This window comes from Pan troglodytes, chromosome 5 (assembly GCF_028858775.2).
Source record: "Pan troglodytes isolate AG18354 chromosome 5, NHGRI_mPanTro3-v2.0_pri, whole genome shotgun sequence".
Taxonomy (NCBI): Eukaryota; Metazoa; Chordata; class Mammalia; order Primates; family Hominidae; genus Pan; species Pan troglodytes.
Window position 1 is genome coordinate 39,566,181 of NC_072403.2, and position 25,968 is coordinate 39,592,148.

General features: G+C 52.3%; 2 protein-coding genes and 1 long non-coding RNA gene across 5 annotated transcripts in view; 1 reads left to right on the forward strand and 2 right to left on the reverse strand.

Moving 5' to 3' along the window:
* The window catches only part of ITPR3 (inositol 1,4,5-trisphosphate receptor type 3), a 75,282-nt gene extending 64,498 nt beyond the window's left edge, over positions 1-10,784 (forward strand). For all 3 annotated transcript variants that reach the window (XM_016955263.4, XM_016955262.4, XM_024357151.3), the window contains 17 exons: positions 193-393; positions 549-659; positions 1,149-1,244; positions 1,366-1,467; positions 1,689-1,775; positions 2,263-2,373; positions 2,464-2,656; positions 2,881-3,006; positions 3,463-3,635; positions 4,249-4,413; positions 5,132-5,324; positions 5,833-5,937; positions 6,019-6,146; positions 6,946-7,111; positions 7,764-7,924; positions 9,146-9,307; positions 9,934-10,784. In XM_016955263.4, coding sequence (XP_016810752.3) covers positions 193-393; positions 549-659; positions 1,149-1,244; positions 1,366-1,467; positions 1,689-1,775; positions 2,263-2,373; positions 2,464-2,656; positions 2,881-3,006; positions 3,463-3,635; positions 4,249-4,413; positions 5,132-5,324; positions 5,833-5,937; positions 6,019-6,146; positions 6,946-7,111; positions 7,764-7,924; positions 9,146-9,307; positions 9,934-10,002 — 2,349 coding nt within the window. In that variant the 3' untranslated portion in view covers positions 10,003-10,784. The remainder of the gene's footprint in view (positions 1-192; positions 394-548; positions 660-1,148; positions 1,245-1,365; positions 1,468-1,688; positions 1,776-2,262; positions 2,374-2,463; positions 2,657-2,880; positions 3,007-3,462; positions 3,636-4,248; positions 4,414-5,131; positions 5,325-5,832; positions 5,938-6,018; positions 6,147-6,945; positions 7,112-7,763; positions 7,925-9,145; positions 9,308-9,933) is intronic.
* A 1,008-nt stretch (positions 10,785-11,792) lies between these two features.
* Positions 11,793-25,968, reverse strand: UQCC2 (ubiquinol-cytochrome c reductase complex assembly factor 2). Its single transcript, XM_003950803.5, has 4 exons — positions 25,771-25,968; positions 15,568-15,642; positions 14,666-14,735; positions 11,793-11,975 (listed from the first exon to the last, which is right to left on the reverse strand). Exons 1-4 carry the CDS (start codon positions 25,906-25,908, stop codon positions 11,878-11,880), a joined length of 381 nt encoding a protein of 126 aa, XP_003950852.1. The 5' UTR covers positions 25,909-25,968; the 3' UTR covers positions 11,793-11,877.
* LOC134810292 (uncharacterized) lies at positions 19,241-25,628 on the reverse strand. The gene is made up of 3 exons (XR_010157980.1): positions 25,259-25,628; positions 24,919-25,075; positions 19,241-23,973 (listed from the first exon to the last, which is right to left on the reverse strand). It is a non-coding gene; the product is annotated as an uncharacterized LOC134810292 (long non-coding RNA).

A 25,968-nucleotide genomic window follows, 5' to 3' on the forward strand; every position in this document is an offset into this window, starting at 1 on the left:
CGCTGGCCAGCCGGCATGCAGACCAGGCAGTGTGGCTGGTGTCCCTCTATGGCATGTGTGCCCTGCCCTGGGCACTGCTGCTTTGTGGCTGGTGGTTCCCCTACCCCTGCAGCACACAAGATCGTGCTTCCCAGGCCAGCCTCCCTCTCCGTGCTGCAGCTGTGCTGTGCCCAACCCTTCTGTGCCCTGCAGAACTTCCTGCGCTGTCAGAACAACAAAACCAACTACAACTTGGTGTGTGAGACGCTGCAGTTCCTGGACATCATGTGCGGCAGCACCACGGGCGGCCTGGGGCTGCTGGGGCTCTACATCAATGAGGACAACGTGGGCCTCGTCATCCAGACCTTGGAGACCCTCACTGAGTACTGCCAGGGCCCCTGCCATGAGAACCAGGTGAGCTGTCCTGGTGGCATAAGTGGCAGCCAGGGTGGCAGTGTGGACATGTGGGTAGATGGAGCCAGCTGGGGCAGGGAGAGAGGCTGAGGTCTCTGGAGCTGCCACTATTCTGAGAGGGCCTGGGCCCTGTGTCCCCCACTGCCTCCTGCCAGACTTGCATTGTGACTCATGAGTCCAATGGCATAGACATCATCACCGCACTGATCCTCAATGACATCAGCCCCCTGTGCAAGTACCGCATGGATCTGGTGCTGCAGCTCAAGGTGGGGCCCAGTGGCAGGTGTGTGAGTGCTGGGTGTGCATGTGATGTGCATGCATGTATGTGTGACTTGTGTGTCAAGTGTGCATAGTGGTGTGTAATGTGGGTGTTAGCATTGTGTGTGTGATGGGGCATCATCTGGATGCACAAGTGTGTGGTGTGTGCAGGGTGTGTAATATACGCATGTTTAAGCATGCTGGAACATACACTCACTCTGGATGCAAATATATTCTGGTTTAGCTGAGGACTTGCTATGTGTGTGTCTGCTGTCTGGGTACCTGAGTGTTTGCCACAGCGGGGGTGAAGGCAAGCCTATGGGTGGGCTGGCTGTGCAGGATGCTTCTCATTAAGCCGGGAGGAGGGAGGATGGGAAGGTCATGGCACCTGACCTTTTGTGGGATGGGAGAGCTGTTATGGAGAGGAATGAGGGAGAAGTTGTCAGGGGCATGGTGTCCTGAGACTGTGGCCTGCCTCCCTCTGCCCCTCCACCCAGGACAATGCCTCCAAGCTGCTCCTGGCTCTGATGGAGAGCCGGCATGACAGTGAAAATGCTGAGCGAATCCTCATCAGCCTGCGGCCCCAGGAGCTGGTGAGGCTGGGCAGGCGGGCAGGCGGGCGGAACCAGGTGGAGTGTGTTGGGATGGGGATGAGGGCCTGGCTGGCCCTACCGCCCTAGGAAGAGAGCATTGGAACAGGCACTGCCCCTCCAGGTGGACGTCATCAAGAAGGCCTACCTGCAGGAGGAAGAGCGTGAGAACTCGGAGGTGAGCCCACGTGAAGTGGGCCATAACATCTATATCCTGGCGCTGCAGGTACCAGTTCCACCCGTGGCAACGGCCATCACCCCCCTGGCCACCGTGCCCCGCCCCAGCTGCCATCACCCCCCAGTCGCCATTGTTGCCCCCCAGCCACCATGTCCCCCAGCCACCATGCCCCCCCAGCTGCCATCACTCCCCCAGTCGCCATTGTCGCCCCCCAGCCACCATGTCCCTCAGCCACCACGCCCTGGTGACTGTGCTGCCATTTCCCTCAGCTCTCCAGGCACAATAAACAGCTGCAGCACCTGCTGAAGCCGGTGAAGCGCATTCAAGACGAGGAGGCCGAGAGTATCTCTTCCATGGTGGGTGCTGGCCCCGAGACTGGGGTGGGGGTGGGGCCTGGAACCCAGGGAGGACACTTGACCCAAGGGCGTGGCCTGGAACAGAGTGAGGCCCTAGAATATGAGCCAGGCTAGAATTTGGGGGTACAGCTCAGGGGGCTGATTGGGACTGGCAGCCGGGGGTGAAACCCAGACAGAAATGGAAGCAAGGCTCAGGTGGGTCTAGGGTGGGTCTGGAAGCTTCAAGCAGGACCCGGGCTACACTTGGGCAGGACTGAGGAGGCCCCCGCTATCCTCTGGGATTCTCTGGTCATGGCTCTCCCACTCCCCTCGGCACCAGGTTCTCAAGGCTCAGTCCTAGTTGGGCTGGGCTTGGCCTGCTCTGGCTTGGCGGGGACACTCGCTGAAGTGTAGTTCAGAGCTAGGCGAAGGCCTGGGAGGGTGGGGGCTGAGTGCCAGCCTGGATGTGGAGGCTGGGGCCTGACCTCCGCGCCCTCCCCACCTCCAGCTCAGCCTCAACAACAAGCAGCTGTCACAGATGCTCAAGTCCTCAGTGCCAGCACAGGAGGAGGAGGAAGATCCCCTGGCCTACTACGAGAACCACACGTCCCAGATCGAGGTGGGCCTGTGGGCAGCAGGGGCGGGCGTGGGAGCCTGCGCCGGGTGTGACCGCCTGTGCCGGGCGTGACCATGTGCTGTGTGTGCTCAGATTGTGCGGCAGGACCGCAGCATGGAGCAGATCGTGTTCCCAGTGCCCGGCATCTGCCAGTTCCTGACAGAGGAAACCAAGCACCGGCTCTTCACCACTACTGAGCAGGACGAGCAGGGCAGCAAAGTGAGCGACTTCTTCGACCAGTCCTCCTTCCTGCACAACGAGATGGAGTGGCAGCGCAAGCTCCGCAGTGAGGACCCACGGGCGGGAGGGTGGGGCGGTCTGGAGCTGCTCACTGATGCCCTGTTATAACGGCCTCCTTTGCCTGCCTGTGGGTGCCCTGCGCCCACCCCCGCCTCACCCCAAGGAAGGGCTCTTCCATGTGTGGCTTCCTCCTGAGCGGTGCCCCACATGCAAGGGGCAGGGGGTGCTCACCAGGGCCCTCCAGCAGCTTACCGTTGCCCTCCTCTTCAGGCATGCCGCTGATCTACTGGTTCTCCCGCCGCATGACCCTGTGGGGCAGCATCTCCTTCAACCTGGCCGTGTTTATCAACATCATCATTGCCTTCTTCTACCCTTACATGGAGGGTGCGTCCACAGGTGAGAACACAGGGCTGGCCGGCAGGTTCCCCGGGCCCTGCCATGCTTCCTCCCTGGGTTGGGGCAGAGCCTTGAGGCCAGCTGGCCTCTGAGGGGACCAGATGCAGAGTGTGCAGAAGCACCCCCTGCGCCATCCTGTGGGCTCTCACCCCATCATGGAGACACAGGTGCGGTCAAAAGGGATGGTCAGGGTCTTTGACCTCATGGGAGATGGCGCATGCAGGCACGTGCACACGCACAGATGTGTCAGCCAGAAACAAGACCTGGTAGCTGCAGCCGGACAGGGCCTCCGGCTTAGGCCTGAGAGGCAGGTGTAATGGAGGAGGCTAAAACCAGGCACCAGGAACTTAACCGGGAAGGCGGCCAGGAGAAGGTGGCTTTTCGGCACCTGTTGGACCTGCTCTGGGGCCGTGGTGGGCTTGAGGGAGCCCTGCTCACCCTGCCCCTGGCCCCCAGGCGTGCTGGACTCCCCTCTCATCTCATTGCTCTTCTGGATCCTCATCTGCTTCTCCATCGCGGCCCTGTTCACCAAGCGCTACAGCATCCGCCCCCTCATCGTGGCGCTCATCCTGCGCTCCATCTACTATCTGGGCATCGGGCCCACACTCAACATCCTGGGTGCCCTCAATGTGAGTGCCAGAGGGAGCCCCCATTCCCAAACAAGCTCATGCTCACTGTGCATTCAGACGGCAAGCTGGCCTGCTGCTTCCAGGAGCCACTGCTCTGTCCCATCCCCTCCTCTCTGTTGGGCTCCCAAGTTCCTTATAGACCGGTGGCAGGGACTGTTCTGTACCTTCTTCCTTTCCCTCAACACCTGAGGGCAGCTGGCACTCAGAGACAGAAATTCAAGAGTCCCTTTGGAGCAACAGGGTCAGGGTGGCTGTGCACACTGTGCACTGCCCAGAGGCACTGCTACGCGGCAGATGTGAAGATTCATACATAATGACAATCTCCTGACAGATGGAAATAAGTGCTTTGAGCAAGGAATACCTTTCCCTGATAGACCCAGTCAGTGGTCTTCTCTGTCCCCATCCTCCTTTGCCTGTACCTCACTGTCTTCCTGGAACTGAGGACCCAAGGGGCTGCCTCTGTATTCTGAGTCCCAGGCGCCTAGATGCATTTCTGGAAGCAATTTCATTAATGCCATGCCTCCCAGGCTCTGAGCTGGGCACTGGGGGGCATGTGTGCAGATTCAGCATAGGTGGTAGGGTGCTGACTCTCATGCCTTGCACTCGCCCCCAGCTGACCAACAAGATCGTGTTTGTGGTGAGCTTCGTGGGCAACCGTGGCACCTTCATCCGGGGCTATAAGGCCATGGTCATGGACATGGAATTCCTCTACCACGTGGGCTACATCCTGACCAGTGTCCTGGGCCTCTTTGCTCATGAGCTGTTCTACAGCATCCTGGTGAGGCCTTCTGGGTGGGCTGGGGCTGGATGGGGGCATGGGGTGGTTGGGGCTTCCCATGAGTTGTTGGCAGTTCCCTGGCACCAGTCTCTCTGTCCAGTCCTTTTGCTGCTGGGCTGGGAGCAGTGAAATTTCAGAGTCTTCCTCTGCCTGACCCAAGCCTGGCCCTCAAGGCCCTGATGGCCACTCCTGGTGGCCATCTGACCCCTTTCTCCTGTACAGTGGTGGTTCAAGCCTGGACTCCGGAGCTGGACCAGGGGTTTGCATCTCAGCTGGGCTACTACTCGTTGTGTAACTGGGCAAGTTTCTTAACTGCCCCATGCCTCAGTTTCCTCACCTGTAAAATGGGGATAACAACAGCCCCTGCATTCTAAAATAATTGTGAGATGAAATGAGCTAATGCATGGAAAGCACTTACACTGTTTCCTGGCATGCAGCAAGTACATTTTAAGAGTTGGTTGGTATTCAGCCACCCGTTTCACCCCTCGTGCCTTCCCCTGGACCACTCCCTTTCTGTGACCTTAGAATTCCAGGTTTCTCGAGAAGCTCCCCTGACAGGCCCACCCAGCTTGGATACGACTAAGTGCAGACCTCCCTGGAGGAGCCTTGGGAAACTGTCTGGAGCCCAGGCAGCCCTCAGGGTTCCAGTGGCAGCCCCAGTGAGAGTGGCCGGCCCAGCCCCTCAAGGTGCCATCCCTATCTCAACCCCATCCTGCAGCTCTTTGACCTCATCTACCGCGAGGAGACGCTGTTCAACGTCATCAAGAGTGTGACCCGCAATGGCCGCTCCATCCTGCTGACAGCCCTGCTGGCCCTCATCCTGGTCTACCTCTTCTCCATCGTCGGCTTCCTCTTCCTCAAGGATGACTTCATTCTCGAGGTCGACCGGCTGCCCAACAACCACTCCACAGGTCTTGGAGGCTTCCTCTCCTGGGCAGGTTGTGGGGAATGAGGTTGGGTCTCACAAATGTCTGGCGTCAGGACCAGGACCTGCAGCGCTTACCTCACCAGGCTCCCGTCTGCTTCTCCTCTTGGCTTCTGGGGACGTCTAGCTAACACCAGTCTGCCTCGCTCTTTTCTGGAACACACTGAGTGGGTGGGAGAGCCTTGGGTCTCTGGCCCCTAAGGAACCCCTTGCTTGAGGGCTGGAGTCCCTTGAACTGTCATTCATGTTAAACCCAGTATTTGCAGAAACTGCCCGTGTGCCAGGCCTAGGGGTACAGAGACCCCTCCCTGCCCTTAGTGTGCAACCCAGTCGGGGGCAGAGGCGTGATGACCCTTCACTGTGGCTGGACAGTGGAGGGCTGGCAATCCAGGACCAGGGAAGGTTTCCTGGAGGATGTGACGCTGGGGACAGAGCCAGGGGATGATAAGGCCAGGCACTGGACCTCCTGATGATCTCATCCATATCCCCTCCAGCCAGCCCCCTGGGGATGCCACATGGAGCTGCTGCATTTGTGGACACCTGCAGTGGGGACAAGATGGACTGTGTCTCAGGGGTCTCGGTGCCTGAGGTCCTGGAAGGTGAGGGTGGTGTGTGTGCAGGAGTCTGTGTGGGGTAGGGGGAGCAGGCAGCCTGGGCCTCAGCACACTCTCCGCTTGCAGAGGACAGGGAGCTGGACAGCACAGAGCGGGCCTGTGACACTCTGTTGATGTGCATCGTCACTGTCATGAACCATGGGCTACGCAACGGTGGTGGCGTGGGCGACATTCTCCGCAAGCCCTCCAAAGATGTGAGCACTCCTGCCCACTCCCAAACCTGTGGGGCCCAAGCCACTGTCCAGATCAGCAACTGTGGAGAGTCCTGTCCTTGGCCTCGCATCAGATATTCAGGGTTGAACCCCCTCCCCCGAACTTGTATCCACTTTTCCCTGCTTTCCACACCTGGCCAATTCCATGATATTACTGCTTAGCTGCCCCCTCACCCTCCCATTCCATAAGGAAAGACTTTGGCAACCAAACTTTGCCCCAGGGCTAGGGATGGTGACCACTGGCTTTCCTAGCCCACAGCAGGCGGGCAGAGGGCGGAGCTGAGTCAGCTTTATCAGGAGGCCTCATGATTTGGCTTGGGCAGCCACATTCCCGAATGTCAGGCCTTCCCCTGTTGCTTGGGAGTGAGAGGCCGCCTCCCTGGCCAGACAGAGGGTTTCTGGAATGTGTGAGGCCAGGCGTCCTGAGGGTGGGCAGAGGTGTTCAGAGCTGCCTCTTTCCCTCACCAATGTTAGGGGCAGAGACACACCGAGACTCGTAGCCCTACCTCCCCGCCAGACTCCTTCTGCAGGCCTCCACCCCGGCATGTCCTGAGTCCACGCTTTCCTAACCCAAACTCAGGGCTTCTGCTTGCAATTCTTGCTCTGTGGAGCCAGGTTGGGTCCACTCTGCCATCCGATGGCCCCCAAGCCAGAGGCCCTCATTTCCTTCTGCTAGGGGTTGGGTCCCCAATATCACAGCCCTGGCCCCAACCTGAGTCCTATCTTGCCCCGGTGAATGTGGGGACCACTGGGCCCAGCCTCCCTGCCTCATCCCCTGCAGGAGTCTCTCTTCCCAGCCCGAGTGGTCTATGACCTCCTGTTCTTCTTCATCGTCATCATCATTGTGCTGAACCTCATCTTTGGGGTAATCATCGACACCTTCGCTGACCTGCGTAGTGAGAAGCAGAAGAAGGAGGAGATTCTTAAGACGACATGCTTCATCTGTGGTGAGGGTTGCTTCCTGCTCTGTGGAGGCCGCAGCGGGGCTGGAACATCATCTGATGCCAGTGGCAGTGGCGGTTTGGCCCTTCCTGCCCTGGGGAACCCTGGCCCGGGGCTGATGATTTGATGCATTTGCTCATCCCAGAACTGGGGAGAACATGACCCTGCCTGAACTTGGGAGTCAGAAAGGAGTGGGACAGGCCCATCCCTGTAAACCCTTGGGGTTTCTAGGTGAGGACATGAGCCCAGTCAGTGTCTGGAGCTTCTGGTCTCAGTCCAGTGCTTTTCCTACCCCTGAAATGAAGTGCTAGTCCCCTCACCAGCCACCTCGGGCTCAGGCAGGTGTCACCTGTATGGCCTGTAGGACCTCGCTCATTCAGCCATTCGGGCTTCCCCTGAGTTCGAGAAATTCTCGCGTTTACTCCTAGAGTCCTCGGTTGCCGCTGCGGGAGGGCTGCAGCTGCGGCAGGGCAGGATCTCCACTAAGTGGCTGCTGCTTTAAATAGAAGTGACCCAAATAGCCCAGAGCGAGCTGTTGGAAGCGCTCATCCCGAGAACAAATGCCTCCAACCCCCGGAAGCTGGGTCCCCTCCAGCAGGTGACCCTGCAGTGGCTCTTGAAGGCTGATGGTTTCATTCCCGCCCTCTGCACCCTCAGGTCTGGAGAGGGACAAGTTTGATAACAAGACAGTGTCATTTGAGGAACACATCAAGCTGGAGCACAACATGTGGAACTACTTGTACTTCATTGTGCTGGTCCGCGTGAAGAACAAGACCGACTACACGGGCCCTGAGAGCTACGTGGCCCAGATGATCAAGGTGTGAGCAGGGGCTGTGCTGGGCCTGTGGGCCCAAACCAGCCATTCTAGAGTCATCACTGTGCACCAGAGGCCTCATGGTTTTAGCTTCTGAGTACCCTGGGCCCTGGAGAGGAGTGGCCCTATCTGACTGTTGGCCCTAGGAGGCCAGGCGGAGGGGCTCGGACAGCTGCAGACACTTGTTGAAAGGTCAGCAGGGCGAGGAGCAGCAGCTGGAAGCAGCTCTGGGCTGCACGGAAGCCCGCTGCTGCAGAGGGGCCTCCTCACACTTTTGGGTGTCAGGAAAAATCCCACAGCAAACCCATCAGCCCCGAAGAACACGTGTGGTATCCCTGGGCCTGTCATGCAGTGATGCTGAGGAGGGGTGGAGTTGGGGAGACCCTGCCCGTGGCCAGTGATCTGTGGGCCGCTCTCAGGGAGTGTTTTCTAGCTCGGTGGGAAGGCAGGCTGCTTCCTAAAAAGTCTGAATTAGATGATCCTGGGCTGAAGGGGAGCCTGGAAAAACTTTAAAAATCACTTAGAGAAATCAAATGTCATCTGTCCAATTTCTGTAATAATGGAGTGAAGGCAATGAATCATAAAGAAGGAATTATTTATCATTTAGTCTGTATTTCAAACTGATCTTTGTGTACAGGTTTATCTGTTGGTCTGAGAATTCACAGCTTACTACAAGAAAGCTGAGAATTGCTTGGTGCCCCCTCCCCCCCGACTCCTCTGTCCTGGGAAACGTGGCTTTGCCTCCCAGACACGTGTCAGATGCCAGCTCTCCTCAGCGGAGCCTCCCGATCCCTCAATTTGCCATCTGTCTGACTTGCGTCTTCCCGGGGCGTGGGGCGTGCTTGTCAGGCAGGCGGGCGGGAGGAAGGAAGGAAGGAAGGAGATCCAGGGTCTGTCTGGGTGCAGAGGCCTTCCTCCACCTCTCAGGGGGTGTTATGAGAGTAAACAGATGGTGCTGATACCAGCAAAGGACTCAAACTCAGCTGCCGACGCTGCCTAACGGAAGTCAGCCTGTCTCGGTGGCAGAGGGTTGACAGAGGGTTGACTGCCAGCTCACTCTGGCCCCAGGGAGGACCAGGTCAATTCAGATTTTCCCATGACACATCCCTGACGAGTAATTTTGTTAAGGGTGTGGCAGAAGCCTCCCCCAACACTACTGTTTTTCTAAATGAGGCCTTTCTAGGCCGGGCCCACGCCTGCTTAACCCACTGGTGATGTTTTTCAGAACAAGAACCTGGACTGGTTCCCCCGGATGCGGGCCATGTCCCTTGTCAGCAACGAGGGCGAGGGGGAGCAGAATGAGATTCGGATTCTCCAGGACAAGCTCAACTCCACCATGAAGCTGGTGTCCCACCTCACTGCCCAGCTCAATGAGCTCAAGGAGCAGGTGTGCACCCCGCCTGATCCCAGGCCCACCCTGAGTTCTATCCCTGGGCAGTCCCTGCCTGCCTTCATCCTTCCTAACCCACCCTCTTCCCCACTGGCCTCTGGCCCTGGGCCTGGATGAGAAGGCAGGTGCCAAACCCACTCTCCCCTGCATGGCAAGTCAGACTGGGGTTGACAACCCCTGCCTTGGGCTGCTAAAGACAAGGCCAAGTGGAAACTTTAGTACAGGGTGGTGGGGCCCTCTGTCTCTCATCCCCTTCCTCTGACAGCTGCCAGGTAGGTCCTTTGAGGGGATCCCCATCACTGGAGATGGGGGAGTTTAAGGCCCTCTTGCCTAGACATCCTCTTCTGCATCTGGCAGTGCCTGCATGAAGATGAGGCAGCCTCTGTTAGTGGGCTGGTTTCCCAGCTGCATCAAATCCAGGGTTTGTGACACGCTAATTGAGAACAAGGGTTTGGTGCTGACATCAACATCCTTAAAGCACCCTGAGGGGCCCTGGCCCGCCGCCAGTGCTGAATAGCAGCTGGGCCCACAGGGGAAGATGGGTGCCAAGCTCTTCCACAGCACCCATGGAGGGAAGGTGCCAGGCGGCCTGACCAGGCCTGTTGGCATCTGCTTAACCCTAGATGACGGAGCAGCGGAAACGCAGGCAACGCCTAGGCTTTGTGGATGTCCAGAACTGCATTAGCCGCTGAGGAGAGCCACCGAAGGCCCCAACAGGGGATGCTCATCACTGGAGACTGCGACTGGGAAGAACACTGCCCCCTCCCTCGGGTTGGGTGGCCCAGCCAGCTGGCCAGCCTCCACTCCCACTCTGCCAGACACCCTGACACCCACCCGGGCTTTGAAGAGCATGGAGGGGGAGCCTCAGAGCTGACAGTCCTGCTTAGAGCCCTTAAAAAGACTTGAAAGTTCACTGGGACTCAGTTTACCTTAATGCCTTAGCAGAAGATAAATCCTACCTAGAGACCTTTGTTCCTTAAAGCAATAACTGACAACTCTTTGTAGTCCTCCTTGTGGGTAGTTAAGAGTGGGGTCACCCCTTTAACTCCAAGCACTACATTTTGGCAGCTGCCGGCCTCTGGGGGAGGTGGCAGTTATGCTGTTACTAGTGATTTTAGGGCTTTGTTATTTAACTTATTTCAAGGGTGCTGTGCTCAGCCCTGCCCATGGCTGTGCAGTTCCCTCTGTGCCTCAGATCTGCTGTAGCCAGTGCAGACCTCACTGTCGTGTCCATGCCACCCCCGGCATGGCTCCAGGTGGCCTGGTGACTCCATGATGGACGATCTTGCTCCCAGGACCTGCCTCTTCCCAGGCTTCCTGGGGAAGAGTTGTACGCCCAGGCAACAAGGGCTGAGCTGCGCTTGCGTGGCTGTTTCATGACCGCTTGTTTTTCTCCTTTTGGTGTAATGTTTTACAAATCCTTTGGCCTGAGAACTAATATGTTAATTGCCTTAAATAAATTAATAGAAATCTAGTCCGTTAAAAAGGGATGTGTTTCCTGCACTCCCCCGGGGGCTGTGGGGATTAACAGGACACACTGGCAGAAGACAGGAACAAGAGCCCCTCCCTGCTGGCCTGGCCTCTCCTCAGGCTCTCAGGAGATGCGCTGAGTGACATCCTGTCTCAGGGGTCCTCCCCTGAGATTTGCCTACCCAGAACTGCATTTCGGCATAACTGGTTTCTATGGCAGTCCTGTCGATTTTATTTTATGCATTTCAGAACATCCTGAGGAGTCTAGACACAGACGAGGTTAAGAACCCACTTCCACTTTGTACCCACCAGGGGCGCTGTGGGCCCAGCCCTGTCCCTCACGGTTCCAGACAGAAGGATGCTCAGTATCAGTAAGAGCCAAGGTTCCATGGAATAACGAGGTGACCCTGTGTGTGTCCTCAGCCAGCAGGGCCTCTGACTTGTGGCCACCTACAGAACCTGCCCACAGTGCTGAAGCCAACTGCAGCTGAGGCCCCGCCTGGCCAAGGCCTGTCTATAGCTTCCCTGTCCCTTAAGCCAACTGGGCAATGTGGGTTTTTGCAAGGTCAGGGACAGAGGCCTAAGGTCCATCCTTCTCTGAGTCAGTGGGGATGAGGGCCAAGCAGGCTTTTTGCCTCTCTCGGCCTCACACCTCTCTGCTGCTTTCTGTTTGCAACAGGATGCCCTTTTCAGTATTTACTGCTATTTTTGGCTTCCTCCCAGGAGCTCCTACAACAAAAGGGAGCCTGAGTATCTTGCCAGGAGACACCAGACCCCTGCCAGAGGGGCGGGGGCTCCCGTGGCAATGCAGGAAGCACCTTGTGCCGAGGCCCCATTACCCTCATCAGGTCCAGAGGGAAACCTGCATTTCCTCTCCCCAGGAGATTTCCCTACCCTGAGCAGCAGTCACAGCAGATAGCTCAATCACCATCCCTCCTCAGGCTGAAACTTTCTTTAGAGCAGCAAGGGCTTCCTTTCTGGGAAAGCTAGAGGAGATTCCCAAACCGTAAGGTCAAGGGGAAACTGGGGCAGTTTTATTGACGATGGCAATGTACAAGATTCCACACCTAGGTATGTGCACGAGGTAAGGCCTGAGCTCAGGCCTTATGATCCTCCTCAGGACCCTTGGGGGCAAACTTCTCCTGCAGTTTCTTCCACATGCCTTTATCTATTTCCTTAAGCTCTTCCAAGTTGTCTGCAAAAGGGGAAGACAAAAAGAGAGAGGGACTGAAGTCTAAAACTTGATGACATAGATTGGACCCACTGGGCTGTCCCGACACAAGCATGGCTTGCTTTTCACACAGCGTGTTCCTGAAAAAGGTGGAGACCCAGCTCCTGAAGAGCGGATCAAACAGGTTAACAGAAGTGGCCACTTGCGGTGACTGAGCACTGTGTGCCAGACTCTGTGCCCAGCACGCTCTCAGTGGTCTCCTGCCCTCTCCTCACCCTCGGCATCAAAGTGGGGTGTGCTGCTCGTTACCCTGCTCCGTATGAGGGCAAAGAAATCCTGCGCTGTCCGCTGTGCAACCCACAGACCCAGATGCTTCATCGCAAAATTTGGCCTGCTCCACACAGCCCTTCCTGTCCCCAATTTTCAGGTGTGGAAACTGAGGCAGGAGGCAGTGAAGTAACTTGCTCAGGTTGCACAGCTGGGAAGTGGAGCAGGGATTTGAATCCTGGTGTGTGGACTCAGCACATGCTGTGGAGTTGAGCAGGCACTGGGAGGGGGATGGCCTTGGGCCTGAATCCGAGCCCATCATCTCCCACTCTGGGTCCCCTCAAGCAAATTACTTAACGCTCTACACTTCGGGTTCCTCATCTGTAAAATGAAGATAAAAACACACATCTGCAGACAACTTGGGGAGAGGTGAAAAAGTAAGAAAAAGAAACCACACGTACCTCAAAAGTTGTAAGGATTAAAGAAAATCATGGAAGTAACTCGCTTGGCACACAGCCCGTACTCAATGAAAAGGCAGCCATCATCCACCACAATGCAGGCGGGAGGGGCTCTTGTTTAAGAAAATACACGTCCCTACACCCAGGAACCAAAGCAGGGTTTCTTGGCCTTGGCACTACCAACACTTTGGGCCAGATAATTTTTCGTCGTGGGCTGGCCTGTGCATCACTGAAGGCTGTTTCAAAGCATCCTGGCCTCTACCCACTAATGCCAGTAGCACCGCTGCCCACACCACCAGTTGTGACAACTAAAAATGTCTCCAGACATTGCCACATGTCCCCTGGGGGGCAAAACCATCCCCCCAGTACGGAACCATTTGTCTAAAGTCTCTAGGGCTAATGTTCCATGAAATCTAATTTTACGTGCATGTTAAATTTTAGATATTCTTATAATATTGTTTTGCTTTACCAGCCTAAATTTTCATGTTAACAAAACTACTGGAGAAAAAAAGAGTATCTTTTCTGACCAAAAAAGGTAACAGAAGAAAGCCCCTGCTCTGGAGCTTTTCCAGAAGTCCATGTTTCCAGTGTCCAGGTGGACACTGAGGCCTCCCTTAGGCGCTTTCCATGACCCCAATCCCAGGGTGGACACACACATAACCCAGAACACAGCACATTTCAGACTTGCCAGGCCCTCAAAGCCTCTCACTACAAGGTGCTGCAGGTCTTTTCTTGTCCTGTCAGAGGAAACATTTGGTAAGCTTACGCCACACAATTTGCAACAAAAATATGAGGCTTGCTGTGAAAACAAATTCTCAGCAAATTTCCTGAACTAAACTCGCAGCCAGAACAAGCTGCAGCGCGGACCAATGGCAGGACTATCTCCCAGCCTTCGTTGCTGCCTGTTTTCCACTTGCAGAGGCTGCCCTGAGGTGAACAAAACAGAGGGCAGAGGCAGGGCCTCTGGAACTTACTTCCGCCCTCACTTCAAGTTCAAACTTTGCTCAAACTGTCCAGGGCCCTCACAATAATGTGCATCAATGCTGCTAATTACACGGACCCAGGGATATAGGAGTAAATTTACACATTAAAAAAAATTGCCAATAAAGTGATTCTGCCTGGCCAAAATATCTTCACCACAGTTTCCCAGAGAGTACTGGAATAAAAATAGGGTTAGAGTTGACATGTAATAGCAGGTGACACCACCAGGTTTTAATCTCAGAAGAGAGTTTTCTAGAAGCCCAAATCCTCAAAACTTAAGTTGCTGAAGGCTGCCAGAAGAAGAGGAAAGACACATTTCTAGAATACCAGAAGGAAATGTGTCAGGGTCATGCCCTCCCAGAAAAGGTTAACCTATTTTTGTATATAATATACTTGGCAACAAAAATAGTAATTTTCCAGTACCTGCCTACTTCATCCCTGGCTCTCCGGCCCCCGTCCTTAGGGACAATGGAGATAGGGAAGTAAGGAAAGGACGGGCTTGGCAGGATGTTTCCTTTCTTGATAATCAGAGTCTATCAATGACTCTAAAACATACCTAGTTAAACTCATATCTAACCCACAGACCACGTCCCCTGGGTCACATAACTCTTAGGCGGATATCCCCAAACACGTTTATTGAATGGCTTTTTGTTTTAATTAAAACCTTCATTGTTTATAAAGCCCTCTTAAGACCATAAAAATAAAATTATTTTCCTTCCATCCTGATTTCAACTACTTCCATTTGGCAAATATGTATTCCTCTGTTCCCTGATGCCCAGCCTTGAATTTAAAAGCCCTAAAGATAGATTTTCTTTTTTAAATAATGCCTTTGACCTTCTCCACAGTATATGGTCAAAATGCATGAGCCCTGTAGCTTCAGAATTTCCTCTGGGCTGTTCTACAAGACTTTCCATCAAGCAAAGCTGTCTTCTTAGACAATTCCCCTTGGCCACTCAAACTCAGAATCATTTGCAAACCAATGAGAAAAGGCAGCTGTGCTTTCATTACCTGTGGACAGGATCAGCTTGTACTCTTCCAACGACAGGCCACTGAAGCTGGTGTCTCTGGGGCGAGGGTACTGGTCACCGGGGCAGAAAGGAAGTGAAGGGAGGGGAGAGATCAGCACACAAGCCCTGCTCTCTAACTGCATTTCACCTGGGCCCTGGGCAACCAGAGGCCAGGAGGCCTAGCAAGGAGAAGAGCAGCGCCACCTCGAGGTCAAGACTTGGCCTCGCAAGAACCAGTACAGTCTCCAGGAGGCAGCTCCAACTATAATGTACCCATGAGTCCTCCCTGGAAAACGCAGGTATGGGTGGGGCCCCTGATTCTGCATTTCTAACCAGTTCCCAGGTGATGCCCATGCTGCTGCTCATGGATCACATGTTAGCAGGGAGGATTTAGAAAAAATCAATTTTCCACATAGGCATATGGCCACAAATGTTTGTGGAGTTAATGAGCATATTTTTCAAGTATGGGAAAAACCACTCTAAATGGAATTTGACAGTAATCATGTTGGGCCCAGCTCCGTAAAAGGAGGGCACTTTCCCAATCATCCCATCTTTATCACCAGAATGTGGGGAGGTGTCAGTTCCGTCAGAGTGGATGGGAAAATAGGTATAAATCCAATGGCTGTCAGACATTCCCAGGAGCACACACTGGCATATCAAATACATGGCTTCTATTCATAATTGGTTTTGTTTCTTCCCTATATTCACAATTTTAAATAGCTTTTATTTAGGTGGCCTAAAAGCCTCTACCAGGCACCTCTGTTGGCTTGGTTGAAATTACTGGTTTCATTTGAACGCAGCAAAGCCAAGTCTTTACAAAACATTACCTAATCAGATTTTCACTCATTCTTATTAGTTGCCCCGTCAGAAAGCTGGGTATATAAAAGACTGTGGCCCACTCACCTTGTGTTTGTAGTAGTTTGAATGGAGTCGCGCTAAGCTCTCGTACATCTGATCACAGGCCTCAGGCTCTGCAACCTGAAAAGCAAAGAACCCCAAAGGAGGTGAGCAAAGGAGTCCTGCCTCCCACAGTGTCTGTACCTTGAGGAAAGACCATACTTAATAAAGCGTTCACATGAAGCAGGCCTGCAGCTAGCACTGGCTTCTCCACTCTGCGGGAAGCAAACCTGGACTACAGCTCTGCTATTAGAAACTACTTTTTGGAGGCATAGCTCTGCCTCATCAACTCCCCAACCTACAGAAAAATCAGATCAATTAATCAGCAAACAAGCATTTGTTGAGCATCTGTGACTTGTGAGCCACGACACCAGCTGCAGTGGGAGATGCCACAATAGAAATGTAAGGTTGGAAAGGCGTGCCTAACAAAGGGGGTGCTGGGCAGAGTGGGCTACAGGGACTCAGTGGGGGAGTCCCCGCATGCTCAAGTGGTCAGTGCATGATGGAAGTGAGACAATGCTAGGTTCTGAAGGAAGCACAGCAGAAGGTCAGCAAGCAGAAGGGAGAAGGGCAGGCCTTCCTGGGGGAGGAGATGCTGTCAGCAAGGAAGAGGAGGCAGGAATCCTGTGGGATGCTTCAGGCCAGACCAGTAGATTCTTTTCTTTTTTTTGAGACAGAGTCTCACTCTATTGCCCAGGCTGGAGTGCAGTGGCGCAATCTTGGCTCACTGCAACCTCCGCCTCCTGGGTTCAAGCAATTCTCCAGCCTCAGCCTCCTGAGTAACTGGGATTAAAGGCATGTGCCACCACACCCAGCTAATTTTTGTATTTTTTAGTAGAGACAAGGTTTCACCATGCTGGCCAGGCTGGTTTCGAACTCCTGACCTCAAGCGATCCACCTGCCTCAGCCTCCCAGAGTGTTGGGGTTACAGGCATGAGCCACCATGCCCGGCCTCAGACCAACAGATTCTTTTAGCAAAGGCAAAAAAAAAAATCATCTGAGTTCTCATCTATGATAAGTGGGGAGCTGCTGAAACTCTACAAGAAGGAAAGAAACATGAAGAAGGCAACATTTAAGATAAAATGTGTAAACTAAGGAGAACCAAGCCAGGACCACAGTTAGGTCCTGCTAGAAAGGAGATGGCCCAGAACACTGAGGCCTTGCCACAGAAAGGGTGATGTAAGTCAATTCTCTGGTGCCAGAGACAGCAGTGCCCCTGCTGGACCTTCTCAGGAAGACAGGCAGCATACAGAGGAGGTGTGGTCTTTTCCCTTGCACCTCTTCTAACTTTCCCTTTACTCTGTCCTTGCTATTATTTATGTATAGTTCTTTATATTTTTCTGCCAAGAATTTTGAAAAGCTCCCCAGAACAAAACTTTCTCTTTTATATTTTTTCCCCCAGAATTCAAATGATGGATTTTTTCCTAACTTAAATCCTTCCTTGGAGAAGGCAGAGCATAAATAAATCAGTAGTAAAGTGGTTTAATAGGCAGCTCCACTGCTGCCTCTCTGTGCATGTCAAATGAGGTCCCTACTTTACAGCAAACAAAAAAGACAATCCATCATTTAGTTCTACCTGACCCATTCCTGCGTTCAGGCTACTCATCATGAGAATGTACAGCCAGATACATCAGAAGAGGAAGGATTATGGCCTGAGGAGGTGGCCAGCGTTTGCTGAATAATAAAGTCATTATCTGAGTGGACAGAATGAATGGAAAATATGAGGCTGTGGTCTCCCTGCTGCTGGTCAGCTTGTCCAGGGAAAGTCCCGTTAGAATGGAATTCTGCACACATCTGGGCGAACACATCTGGAACATTTCTTCAGCAGGGCACGCACAGCCAAGAGCTAACGTTGGAGTGCAATGGCGTGATCTCGGCTCACTGCAAACTCCCCTCCTGGGTTCAAGTGATTCTCCTGAGTCAGCCTCCCAAGTAGCTGGGATTACAGGTACCCACCACTACGCCCAGCTAATTTTGTGTATTTTTAGCAGAGACAGGCTTTCACCATGTCGGCCAGGCTGGTCTCGAACTCCTGACCTTGTGATTTGCCCACCTCGGCCTCCCAAAGTGCGCTCACTTATAAATTTAACAGACATTCATCGAGACCCTATAGCATGATTGGCCCATCTATGAGCAGGGGACGCTTGGGTGAATGAGTATCTCCAAGGCTGTAGGGAGCAGGGGAGTCAAACTGCCTGGGTTGACTCCTGGCACCATCCCTTATCAGCTATGTGATGTCAGGCAAACCATTCACTCTTCCCCCATGAAATACACTTAAAAAAAAAAAAAAGTTGCCACAGTTTATCTTTCTCTGTATCTGTACATACATATCTTTCTTCTGATCCACTTGAAAGTAGGAGCATAATGCCCCTTCACCCCATAATATTTCAGTGTGCATTTCCTAAGAACAAGAACATTCTCTTATATAACCACAGTTCAATGATCAAATTCAGGCCACTTAACATCGATACAACACTATTATCTAATGCACAGTCCATATTCCAATTCTGTCAATTGTCTCAATAATAATCTATGGAAAAACAGGATGTCCTGCTGCATTTAACAGTCATTTATCTTTTAGTCTCCTTTAATCCGGGACCGTTCCTCGGCCTTTGTCTTTCATGCACTGAACATTTTTAAAGCATACTGGCCAACTTAACCTTTCTTTTAAAAGAAAATATAATAATAGCCCCTACTTCCCAGGGTGGTGTGAGGATAAATGAGGTAATGCTTGGGCTGCTCTGAATTCTGGGCCTGGAACACCGATAAATGTGAGTGATTAGTTTTTCTCACAGTTATTAGTAGTAAAGAGTTGTAGTAAACACAGGCCCCTGTCTCATAAAATAAGAGGGGAAAGGACAGAACAGTTCAGAACCACCCTGGTGGGAGTGGAACAAAGGGGCATGTACAAGGTGCTATGGGCCTACGGGGCCAGGCAGGAAGTGCTGGAGAATGAGTGGCTGAGGATGGGCGCTTGTACCGGCAAGGGAGTGGGGTGCTCCAGGCACAGGACCAGGTGGAGCCCGTGCCCAGGGAATGGGTCAGCATGTTACCAGTGGATCAGCATGGCTGGTGTGCACTGCCGAGGGTGGCGCTGGAAACGGAAGTGAGGAAGGATGAAAAACTGCTGAGGCTTCACTCCTGACTGACCCTGGTGGCTCTCAGCAGTCACTGAGCTCTCCATGGTCTGCCAAGAGAGCAGCTGTTTGCTGTACCCGGTCTTCACCTGATGGCCGCTTATCTGGACCTTCCCGTCCTGCCACCATCCCCACCACCTTCCCAACCAAGCTCTTAGGAAAGGAGTCCACACGCTGAACTGCCTTCCTCCCATAGCCTCTGCCTCTCTCCTGGGCTCCTAACACTGCTTCCTGATAAACCTGCATTCTGACCAGATCCCCACCCTCAAACACCTTGTCAACTCAAGTTCCCTTCCTGCTCCAACTTCTCTAGCAGTGAGAAGTCACCAGTAGGCTGCTCAGCAACCTTGTATCACACCCTCAAGCAGGTGTGGTATAAGGTGCTGTCCTTCCTTGCCACGTAGTCCCATCCCCGATGAGCAGCAGGACAGACAGGAGGGGCACGGGGGGCGGGTCACCCTTGCAGAGTGCTGCTCCTGTAAGAGCAAAGTGTACAAAGTCTAAGTGCAAAAAGCAAAGTGACCCTCAGGTACTCTCACTTCTTTTTTTTTTTTTTTAGATGGAGTCTCACTCTGTCGCCCAGGCTGGAGTGCAGTGGCACAATCTTGGCTCACTGCAAGCTCCGCCTCCCGGGTTCATGCCATTCTCCTGCCTCAGCCTCCCAAGTAGCTGGAACTATAGGCGCCCACTACCACGCCTGGCTAATTTTTTGTATTTTTACTAGAGATGGGGTTTCACCGTGTTAGCCAGGATGGTCTCGATCTCCTGACCTTGTGATCCGCCCACCTCGGCCTCCCAAGGTGCTGGGATTACAGGCTTGAGCCACCGCACCCGACCACTCTCACTTCTGAAACTTCCTCTGTGTGAAAGAGACAGTCTCCTAGAGAGTTCCCAGAATTCCTGGACTCAGTTGTAATCTGAGAAAGAAAACCAAACACCTGAGTCCTAAAACAGACTTGCCATCCAGTTTCCCGTCTGAGGTCAGAAGGTGTCTAACTGAGGCTGTAAAAGCAGCTCAGTGGAGGTGACAGGAGTTTGAGACATGCCCATTTCTAGCCAAGTTCTTACTGCTTGAGGAGTGATGAAGCCTTGGTCAATGCTGGGTTCCTAGCCACAGATAACTCAAGCTCAGCAATTAAAAAAGTCATGCTTACTACTTAAAAGGATGTCAGTGGAGACATCTGTCGAATTCCAGAAGCCTCACCACGTTCCTATAGCTTACACTTTATTCACAGACTCCAGCACTAACATTCCTGAGCTCTGAAATGCAGTTTTTCTGATGAAATGGATGGTGCATTTTTAGAAATATTCTTAATACATGCTTTAAATTACCTGATTTTGCATTCACACCTAATGAGATCACGGACGTTTTAGGACTAATAGCAGTGCTGGGTTTGAAAAGGCAGCAGTGGGGACATTATGAAAAATTCAGCACTGCTCCCCAAATGTGAATAAAATAGATGTTCATCTGACGAGTGTCCTTTATAGCTCTATTTTTGCTCCTTTTGCATTTCCCCCGCTCAGTCGTCAGTAAATTTCTCTTTACCATATTAAACTTTTATACATACAAATCTCCATCAGTGCTGCAGGCACTGATTTCGATTTTCCAAATTGAATTTTGGGTGGTGACAGCAATTGGTACAGCCGCCCCTATTCTAGTCACACAAAGGGACGCATAAGCACTTTTGGGAAAGGGTGTTGCAAATTGCTTTGCTAATTAAGGTAGAGCTGGATTCGGTCCAGGAGGATCTATAAAAAAAGGTTTTCAAGACTTGGTAACAAACTTCTGAAATGAGTTCATTCTGTTATGGGAGCCTATTCCCTTCAATTGAGTTGAAAATGTATTTCTTGAGCACCTACTATAGAAAGAGTGCTCCACTAGGGGACGGTGAGGGGCCACAAAGAAGACGACCCAGGCCGGCTGTGGAGAAGCTGGCAGGCACACTACAGAGACAAGATACACATGAATTAGAAACCAACCCTGCCCGGGGCAATGTGCAAGTGAGAGCCAGATCTGCGGAGCATGGGCCGCTGCACGAGACCCGAGGTGGGAGTTGGGCACCTGGCTGTGCTGATGGGGAGGTGTGGCAGGAAAGGGCTGAGTTTCACTGCAGCGACAGTGCACAGAGTGAGGAGTGCCAACCTGGGCATGAGTGACACAGGGACCAGAAATGACTGGGAGGATGAGGCATGAAGAGGCACAGGACAAGAGTGTTTTAGGCAGACAGGGCTTTTAAGGGGAACCCAGGGAGGGCTCCAAGAGCCTGGGAAGCCACCAAATTCTTGACAAACTCTGTGTTTGGGTTTTTTGCGGTTGTAGGGGTGCAGTGATCCACAGCACACTTAAGTCTCAAAGGATCAAAATTGCTTGTACCATGGCCAGTTTGGGAGACCATGAGAAGACACCCTTGCTGAGCCTGGGGCTCATGTTGGGGTGGTGCGAGGCAAGGTTGGAAACACAGGCTGGGACCAAGGATCAGAGGCACTGCAGGTCTCACACAGTTGCCTGCCACCTGTCCAGGAGGCAACGGGCAGACCCCAAACATCTTTGAATAAAGTAGTGACCCACCAGAAGTGGCCAAGAATTTATCCCTTCAGGTGGAGCACTGCAGCTTTACATATGCAGAGATAAACGCCACCCCCCGGTGTGAATACTACCCTAGCTCACACTGGCGCCATTCAGAATTGGGAGAGAAAAAAAGATGGAGATGTTTGCATTCCCTCTTAGAGATGATTCTCCTTACAACTCCAGGTTTTCAATGGGCTCAATACATAACTAAAAATAGGATAATCTGTTCTTAGGACACTCTTCAAAAGCATAACTTCAGGGGGCCCACAAGTGGGGGTGAGCAACGTTGAGATGGCTTCACCGTGGCCAGCATATGCCAGGTGGCTTGGGAGCTAGCTCCCTGCCACACTGAGGAATGCCAAGGACCAGGCCTCAAATGGATGACTGAGAAAACAGAATCAAAAAAACCTTTGAATTCTCCTCTGAGAAGGTGGAAATACCATTTACCTTATTAGAAACCCAAGAAAAAGTTTAACTTCTTTCAAACCGGGCCAATATTATTATACTTAAACTTGCATACAATACAGTTAGAACTCCCTGGTGGGCGAAGAGCAGCAGCTCTTCTAGGACGCCCCTCGGAGTTGCACCTTGTGCTACCTAAGTGGGTGCTGGTGTGCAGTCCGGGATGTTTTAGGAAGCACCTAATGAACTCATTAGAAAGATCTGCTCCTTTCTCTGTTGTTAGGTCAACAATTACAGTTGTTGTGCCACCTTCCCCCACGTTGCAATTCTTTTATTAAGCTCTCAGCGCTGTAGGAAACACGTGTTCTTAGACAAACTGTATTCAAAATTGGCAAAGCCCATAAACACTGACTTTTTAAAACTACACAATAGGATACGGGGTGTAAGAGGAGTTACGTGTGTTCCTGCTCCCACCACCACCTCCCCACTTGGTGGGTTTAGGGTGGACCACAAGACTCCCCAGAGGGCAATCTGAGGTGGAATAAATGGAGGCAGTGGTTTTTGTACTCTGGTTTTGTGTATGAATTATTGATTTGCCCTTTAGTTAACCCAGCTTTTCTCCGCCTGGTGTCCCACCCAGGACCATCTTTCTTCCCATCTGGACTGGTAGTGGCTGGGGCAAAGAATAGGTGGGTAAACGCAGGGAGTTCCATTTGCTGCCCAAACTATCTATGGCCCAAAAAGGTTTGAACAGGCAACCAGGGGAAGGAAGTGGTTTGACGTTCATGGAATAAGAGGTTGTTCTAACAATAACTTGGAACAGCAGCTGAGGAAAGGCCAGGCACCCAGGAGACGATGCACACTAGGGCCAGAGGGGCTGAGGCTGTTTCTCACTTGGCTTGTCTTTTATGGCTACGGAACCCCCAGTGCGTTGTCTTGTTTTTCTGATTTGTTTCCTCATCTGTAAAATGGGAACAGTAATGGCTACCACTCAGCTGTACTAAGGATTAAATGAGATCACGCCGGCAAAGGTGCGCTGTGCACCTTTCAGGGTGATCATTAGGACGAAGGAAGCCAAGAGGCTGAGAGGAGGACTGACTGCCTCTCTCCTCTACGGGAATGGAAAGACGGCATGAGGAGAGCTACTTTCCCCTCCAGTTCTGTCTTCTGGCAACCGGCTTAACCAAGGAGGAGCTCCATACTAGTCAGTCAACTGGATCTAAGCCCCACCTCCTGCTGCCAGTTTAATGAAGAGCCTACCAGAATCATCTTGCTTTCTCAAGGTCTTTATAAATGATCTGGGGGTGTCAGTAGGAGTGACTCACAATAGTGTTTTCAATTCCAGCAAGGAATTGCGCCCTTCAAAAATTACCACAAAGATTTACTAAGGCCAGGTGCATTCTCAGGTGACATTAGGATGAGGTACCGCAACAGTGGTCCTGAGTAATGGACCTGCTGCCATCGTGCACTTGTTCACTCTACCAGGAATGCATTCATCAGCTGCTACAGAATCACTAACACAGCCATGAGTTGCATCTGTAGCTGGGACTCAAACCTGTGTGGGCCTTTGACTGATCAGAAACGACTGCCCTAGGTGATGACAACTCCGAAAGAGAAAACTCTTTCCTCCTTTGCTGGCTCCTCTTACACTAACAATCAAGCAAGTGAACGTTACGCTCTCTCACCTCCCCAAGGATGGAGCCTCTGACTGCTCAACTGTAAGCTCCTTGGTGGTGAAGGCCAGGTTATGGCCTTCTTCCATAGATCCTGCAATTTCCCAAACATGGTAAGCTCTCAAATCAATTCTCACCACTCAGGACACACAAATATTCCTTTCTCACTCTTCACAACTTCTCTTCATCTAGTTCTGCTACATCTGAAACTATATTCAAATTATCTGTGTCTCATGAGCCACAACCAATTATTTACTTATCCATTCAGACATTTACTGAGTGTTTTTTATGGGCCAAGAACTATGCTAGACACTGGTAGGGGAGAGAGGGAAAGATAAAAATGGCATCATCTCTATTTTCAGGAAGCTCATACTAAAAATATGCAGGGAGTACAGCTTTAGAAAGTTCACGGGGTTTGTAGAATTGGGACTAGATAAGATTCTTGCCTTAAAGATCTTTACACTTTGGGCCAGTGAAGACCACCATGAATGATGTGAGGGCCCTGGGTATCGTATAACCTGGGGCAGACACTCCCCAGGCTGCCAGCCAATCAGCAGTACAGTCACAATGATGCCACTGGGCATGCTCCTGCTCCTTTAGGTAGGCTGGCTTGGCTCTGTTTTGGGCTAAGCTGAAAAAAAAAAAAAAAAAAAAAAAAAGACCATGTTCCTTCTGTAACAAGTCTTGGCCAAGTTTCACAAGTCATTTCTTCAGACTGTGTGTATATGCATCTCATTATCTCATTTCATTTCTGGTCTCTTGCCCGAGCCCCAGGCTCAAATATAGCACTGCCTACTTGACATTGCCACTTGGAAATCAGTGTACTTGGCATCTCAGGTTTAACCTGCTTAACACCGAACTCAAGATATTCTTCCTACACTTCACCTATTCCTACCTCAGTAAATGGCACCATCTTAGACCTAGATGCCCAGGCCAAAAAATATCTAGGTGCTATCTTTGGTTCCTCTCTTTTCCTTTATCCCACATCCCATATATCAGCAAGTCCTGCTGACTCAACCTGCGCATAACCTGAATCCAACCACTTCCTTCTTCTGTGCTGCCATCCTCATCCAACCCCCCACCATCTGTCGCTTATAGTACCATAATCGGCTTCTCTCCAGCCTCTTTTTTTGTTATTGCCCCCTATAGCCCACTCACCACATACAACCAGAATAGTCTTTTAAAAAGTAAATTAGGGCACATCAGTCCCCTCACTAAACATCCCCAGTGACTTCTCACTGGCCTTACAATGAGGTCTAAAGCTAATCAGAGCAGATAATATCCTACTGTGCCTGGCTCCCGACCTTCACCTTAGCAAACTCCACCTTACTTACTACCCTGCAGCCATTCTGGCTTGCTTTCTGTCCTCAAACATGTCAATCTGCCTCCTGCCTCTGGACATGTGCAGTGTCTGGAATGTCCTTCCCGCCAAGTGTACACGGCTGGCTCATCCTCTTGCCTTAGGTCTCACCTATGTGTCATCTCCTCAGAAAGGCCCGACTAATAACATTACCCTTTTATCACGCTACCCTATTTTCTATGGATCACAGTACTTATCTGTCTTACGTACACCTACCTGCTTATTGTGTCCTGAACTACAATGTAAAACTTCATGCGGGCAGGACTTCACCTGTTTAACACTGCTGTTTCCCTAGCACCGTTCCAGGCATATGGTAGGTGCTCAATAAATACGAGCTATATGAATGAATGAATCCCAGAGCTGCAGCGCCAACCTGGAGGAGAGCAAGAACATAGGCCTACTATTCACACACAGCTGCGTGAGCTGAGGACCCAAACCTGCTGCACAGGCTTACAGGGGCTCAGGAAGAACGCAAACGCTTAGCGGGGACCTGCAGAGTTAACTGGGGATTAGCTCAGTCAATACACAACACTGCGAAATAATGAGGTAATGGTACCGTGACACGGAAGCAAAAAGCTGAGGCTGTCACCAGCTGCCACTGGTGGTGTGGGTCTCAACTCTCTCTGCACCTTGAATCACCTGGAGCGCTTTTAAAACTCTGAGGTCAAGACCCCACCCCTAGAGATTCTGCATTTGAAGTTTTTGTTTGTTTTTTGATTTGTAGAGACGGAGTCCCACTATGTTGCCCAGGAGGTCATCCTGGGCTCAAGCGATCCTCCCGCCTCGGCCTCTCAGAGTGCTGGGATTATAGGTGTGAACCGCCGCACCCGGCCCATCTGGAGTTTTAAAAAAGCTTCTTCGGCAATTCCAAGGTGCAGCCGGGGGGGAGGGCTGAATACAACGGGCGTCGCTATCAGTAGCTCCCTGGGGGGAAAAGGGGGTCCGCGCTCACGTGCTGCCTGGAAAGAGGGCGCGCGCATGCGCAGATCCCCCTGCTAGCGCGCTCGTTGGCCCCGCCCCTGCCTCGTCCTTTCCTCCCCTCGTCCCAGCCGCCTCCCCGCCGGTCACCTGGGTATTCTCTCCCTCCCGAAAGGCCTGTGCTACCCGCTGTCGCAGGTAAGCGCCCAAGTCCCGGCCCCGTTTGGTCTCGTCCACTGGCCATTCCTCACAGAGCTTAAGAAAACGCCGGTACCGGCTGGCCGCCATCTTGGGCCCCGCGTGTTCCCGCCTTAGGGGGAGGAGTCGGCGCCGACGGATGGCGCTTGC